General features: G+C 34.1%; 1 protein-coding gene across 1 annotated transcript; it reads right to left on the bottom strand.

The window, feature by feature from the left end:
• Positions 1–201: 201 nt before the first annotated feature.
• Positions 202–6032, bottom strand: LOC121262186. The gene is given in 8 exon segments (XM_041164587.1): positions 202–846; positions 1682–1860; positions 1863–2024; positions 2541–2639; positions 2776–3006; positions 3143–3265; positions 5212–5376; positions 5507–6032. Coding segments are annotated over 8 exon segments (2088 nt in total). The 5' UTR covers positions 6027–6032; the 3' UTR covers positions 202–237.
• Positions 6033–6233: the final 201 nt, after the last annotated feature.

Genomic DNA, 6233 nt, shown 5'->3' with positions numbered 1-6233 from the left:
ATACAAATCGACCATTGGCGAAAGGGTATAAAATTTGCACGAGACAGAACGTACAAACAGAAAGAGTACTATTCGAGCATTAATTTCACATCATGCACACAGAGCAAATAGTTTTTATTTTTTGTCAAAAGCCGATCATACACATGCATACGGGAACATGACAAATAGAACTTTTTATTTGATGAAATGGAAATTAAAATAGAGAAGATAAGGGGGAAAAATGGATAAAAAGGGACATTAGAGAGTTGGCTTGTAGCTTCGTCGTGGCACCTTCGTAACGGTAGCATGTATAAGATCAAAATATAGCGGAAACTGCACTGCAGCGAAAAAAGTTACTGGTAGGCACGTTGCTGCATACACTGCAAATGCCACATATCTTAGTTCATTTTGTACCACAAAGAAATGTCCCGAGCAGAATGAAATCAGCACCGAAGCTATCGAAATGAACAACGATGTCAGACCTATCAAGAGCTTCCTCGGCAAGTCCTTCCCAAAATCTCTCTCTTGGTGCCGTGATGTTAGGATGGAGAGGAACATGACCAAGGCCGTGACCGAGAAGCAGAGCGTAACGAGCGATGAGATTGCAAAAAGGTGGAATGCAGGTTTGTTTTCCAACGTTGGAGTGCCCGTCCCCTCCTGTACACCTCCGGGAACTGTGGTGGAGGTGGCGAAGGCCACAGTGGCTATGAGTGCTGCGACGACGGAGTAGGACTGGGAGGTGCTAGTTAGCCACTCCGCACCTTTCTTGACGAGGCGCTTGTGAGTTTTGATGAACACCTCCTCCGGGGTCTTGCCCTTCTTGTTGTAGCGGGGCACAAAGTTGGAGGGAATTGAGTCGGTAACAAACTGCATGCCTGAAGCCAAGCATTCAATATGCGTTATCTTATATTTATATATATATATATATATATATATATATATATATAATGCTAAAATTAATTGGCCCAATTGATCATCTATGAGTATGGTAATCGAAAATGAAAAATATTATTTTTTACTTTTTAATTATCATGATCTTTTGATTCCTTTCATTATTCCTTGAACTGACATGAAATGGTTTGCAGATGATTTAAAAGTGAAAATCAAATTTTCAATAATTTGAGGCTTTGTCAAGACGAAGTGATGAAAGGATAAAAGGGTACGTAATAGAACAAAAATATTTTTGATCAAGAATTTTAATAATCACCATTTATCCTTAAAGTTTAAACTGATAACTGAAGAAGTCAATTTAATTATTTCCATTGAAAAAATTATATTCATCATCCCCACACATCAAACACCATATTTTTTTTTTCTTTTACTAAATGTGTGGTATATGGATGATGAATTGAAGAATTCAATAAGTTTAAGAAGAATAAAACCAAAAACTAAAAATAAAAATTTTAAAAACTAAAAAATAAAAAAAGTGTGGTGTGTGGGGATGATGAGTAGCAAAACTCTTTCCATTATCTTCTTAATTAAACAGGGTAAAGCGTAGAGTCAGGTTTGAACTTAGAACATCTATTCTAATACCATGTGAAATCACCACTTGTCCAAAAAATTTATACCGATGATAAAAGGTAAATCTAGCTAGTTATTTGCATTATATTCTTAACAATTATCACAGAAAACTAATACCCAGAAAACTAATACCATATATTATTGTTTCATATATATATATATATATATATATATATATTACCTCATACCACTTCATTTCCCATTGCATTTGCAAGGCTTCGCCGGGAATTAGCCAAGGCTTATAGGCTCCAAGTTTGGCCGCGAGATGAAAGGCACTATTCCCGTCGTTATCCACTACCCGGAACACACTATCTCTGATCAGGATATTTCTTCGTAACAAGAGTCGATATATATGGGTTGTCTGTTCTCCACCGCCACCAACACTACATTTTTGTTCTCTGCGTTCACGTCATGTATGGCAACCGGAAGCAATTCTAGAATTTTCTCCACCATTTCGGCAATGCCATTTCTAGCAGCAATTAATATAGCAGTCTCCTTTTCCATTTCCGCATTCATTTCCTTCCCTGCAATATTATATTAATGCAAAAGGTCAGTAAAATAACACCAATAATAACAAGGAAGAGGAGGATTGAATTTGATCCTGGGGCCTGTTATGAGGGATGATTGGAATTAAGTCTGGTATGAAGAGTGGCCAACGCACTACAAGAAAACTACTGCTTATTTGTGGTCAGTTATTTCCTGCGAAAATGATTATTTCTTATTAAAATGAGTTTGTTTTTAATGCAAATAGTCATTCTCGTCACAAATAATCATTCATAAATGCTTGTTTTTCTTGTAGTGATACTACTTTATGGACTGATTCATGATGCAATCAAATTGGTCATGTTTATAGTTCCTTTTACTAATCATTAAAATGGAAGTTACTTAAAGCAAAATTACTAAGTTATTTAGGAAGACAAATTCCATGCTCCCATAAGTATCCCTGATCAGCACAAAACTCCATGCTCCGAAGACAAGGGTCTTCTCCAGTGGTTTATTACCAAAATATAAGGATACTGATCAATTGGAAAGGGACTAACCATCCTCAAGCGAAGCTTTTTTCCCCACTCCGGTACGACTGTTTTGCTGGCCGTCGCTACCTTCAAGATTTCTTCCCATTTCACTGCTTCCTTCCACATCTTTTGATGTTTACAAGATAAGTTAACTCAAAAATACACACACACAGACACTCAAAAATACTAATTGCTAGCTAGCCAATTAATGCATGATCAGAAAGAAGTATATTATATATATTTAGGATCGTGCATGGCTTACCCTCTCTATTCTCAGCTTCAAAAGAATCACCATTAATACCGCTCAAGACACTTGAATATGGATTTGATTCGTCCTCATCTTCTCCGGCTAGTGTATCCAAAGGTTGCGAGGGCTTTGTGCCAGCGTGATAATATTCGTACATGTTAACACCCTTTAGAAGTTCGTTCATGATCTGAATCGATAATGTGTGCTGCTGTTTCTCTTCATATATCTTTCTTATCGTGGGAAGTCCTTATTAACATAATACACAAAATACCTTAAATTTTGAAACAAATGAATGCTGCTTTTTAAAAGTATAGTACTAGATAATAATGCATGCTCAGTAGAAATAGTTATAACTTTTGACGTTGTATACTGACATAAATACCTAGAGCAAGAAAGATCAGCATCATCCTGTTTGCAAGCTTGAAAAATTTGTAGCAAAGGCCATTATAATTAGCCCGAAAAATTTGAAACCTCCAAGCTGTTTCATTGGTGGCTTTGAATATTTCTGTATAAGAAGACGCATGTAATTCATGTTATAGTGTCAATATGCATGAGAAATGTTAAACCTACAAATAGAGTTATAATTAACAAGAAATTCTACAGTGATGTACTACAATTAATATATATTGTGAAATTACTTTTGTTATAAAATATATTTTATGAAATAATATTAGGTGATATATATCGATGTGTAAACTTATTTTTTATAAGTCTCTTTGTAAACCTAGCTAGCATATGATCTCGTGCCAAACAAAGAGTACGAGTTAATTCCACTTTCTTCATGATCAAGTTGCTTGAATAATGATCATTATAATATATATTTTTAAATTCATTATTGTTTTTATTATTTTCTTACTTGATTATGCTGAGATTATTTTCTTACTTCATATCTAATTTAGCTCGCTAAACTATTTAAATATGAATTTATAAAAATTAAACAGAAAATAATCTTCATGTACGTACCTTTTATATGACTTTTTATGACAAAATAGATTATGTGTCTTACATCTTATAATTTTTCGACAAACAAGTTAGAGTTTATAAAAATAGTTGATCCGTGTATAATCAAACTCGATCTAGTCGAGCTTTTACAAGTTGAGCTCGAGTTGTTTATAAACAATGTGGTTCATTTAAAGCCCGGTTATTGCATTAAACTGCTAATTAAAGCCGGTGTATATGGTACTGAACCGTACTCATAGCTCTATTCTGCTCTCAGCTGGTCATGCTCTTTGTCATCCTCGATGTTTATAAGAAATTCAAAGTTAAGAAAAGAAGGAAAACGAACGGCCAGTTACATACCAAATGTAATGAAATTCCAAAACAATCGAAAGAAGTTGACGCATGATCTGTAGTTGTCGGGATAATTTGGCCGATTCCTTTCATATTTGGGACGTCCTTGATCTACGGGTAGCATAGGGAGCTGGTGATCAAAATAATCGTGTGGTACCACTTCCTTGTGCTTATCATTAACATATATGCCTTCCAAAGTAACAGCAAAAGATAATTATAATCCACCAATTAATCCATCATATATATAAGAGAATTGCTAGCTAGCTATACATGATTCATATAACCTTTACCTTATATTCTTTCATCATCTTTCAAATTTGCATTAGATTATTTGGAAACTCTTTATTAGTTTTCGCACCATGTTAATTGCGCAATTAAAAAAATTAAATTGAAGACAAAGATAATAGAATTGTAAGCTAGCAGAATACTACGACATGATTAATTTAACAAAGGAGAAAATTAAAATTAAAATTAAAACTACAAACATAAAATGAGTAGTAGAGGTTTTAGTCTTCATTTTTTTTTTTGTATTTTCAGATTCCATTTTTTTAATATATATTTTTTAAATTTGTTTTAAAAAATACGTAGAACCATGTACTGTGGTACCACGTCAATAGAATAAAGTGATAATAAGTATAACTGAGACACGGCATAGTAGCAATATTTTTTTAAAAAAATAATCTTCTTTCCATTTAATACAACATCATTAAGATAATAAACGATAATGGTTTAATGATAATAAATTGCTTCTTAAATAAGCATAATAATATTCATACAATTATTTTACCACCCACAAATTATGTGTTAGAACTTCAATTTAAAATTGCATTATAATAAGGGATTAAATAATATTCCTTTACTTACAAGTTAACGCTTTACATTATTGTTGATATGCCGATTTATAAAATTAAATTATCTTGCAAAATATCAAACACTATCGTATCACCTTATATGCATGTCAATGGTATATATATATATATATATATATATATATATATATATATATATATATCTTTTGCAATTAAATATAATGTATCCAATTAATTTTTTTATTGGTATCCCTACTCTAAAACGAATGGATAGACCTGAATCATGATCATGAGCATGTAGTTTGTTTTTTCTTTTTTTCTTTTTTCTTTAAATGCTAAGCAGTGATGATACGGTGATACATACAATAATAAATGATTCTCTTGAAAAATCCAAGGCGGCTCCCGCTTGGGAAAGCTGAAGGCTTTTCGGCTAGTAGATGGAGAGGAGCGATTCCTTCCTCATTGACTGCGTTTACCAGTACTTCTCCAAACAATTTAATTATGTGCAATGCCAAATCTGTATATGAAGCAATATTAGTCGGTTAGGATCAATGAATAACCAGATGAAAAAAGATCACTTTACGTTAATTGTTCTTATTTGAAAATCGATCTAGATCAGATAGAAAATGAGTTTCATGAATCCCCACCAAAATGGTCTCCTGAAATGGCGCTGTGAAGGATTGTGTCACCATTCTTCCTCCTGGAGCAACTATAGACCTCATCCAACGTAAGCATCTGGGCAAGACATTGGAAAGCTTCTCTTTTACCAAAGAGAACAGCCATGAAAAGAGGAGTCTCTCCCTCATGATTTCGAAGAGCAATCAATGAAGTATCAACCACTGCTATGCGCTTACACATGGCCACATTCCCCATCAATGCAGCAAAATGGAGAGGAGTGTTACCTCTCTTGTTTGCAACTCCAAGAACCATTTCTGGATTTGGTTGCTCCGAAATGATCTCTGTCAGTTTCCGGACCGTCTGTTCTTGGCCGTCGGAGACAGCTAGGTGTAATGCTGTGTCCTGCAACCTGGTGATGCTGGAGACTAGAGCCAATGGATTTTCCATACATATATTGACGACCTCATCCCATTTCCCTAACATGGCCTTTTCAAACAAGGTCGTCTCCATTTCCCGACTCGGTGGCTCCATGAATGTGACGAAATCCATCTCTCTCATTTCTCCTACTACAATAGGATCGAACAGGGAAGAATGGATATATATATATATATATATATATATATAATATATTGAGAGCAGCCAATGACAGGAGTTCTAGCGCGCTCCTGTGCATTGAATTATGTATATCTCATCTCATCTCAAAATTTCTCATAATTACTTTCCAAATATTAATCAAACATAAATATTTTTCAATTT

This window comes from Juglans microcarpa x Juglans regia, chromosome 4S (genome assembly GCF_004785595.1).
Source record: "Juglans microcarpa x Juglans regia isolate MS1-56 chromosome 4S, Jm3101_v1.0, whole genome shotgun sequence".
Taxonomy (NCBI): Eukaryota; Viridiplantae; Streptophyta; class Magnoliopsida; order Fagales; family Juglandaceae; genus Juglans; species Juglans microcarpa x Juglans regia.
This window is presented reverse-complemented; position numbering and strand designations above follow the sequence as displayed.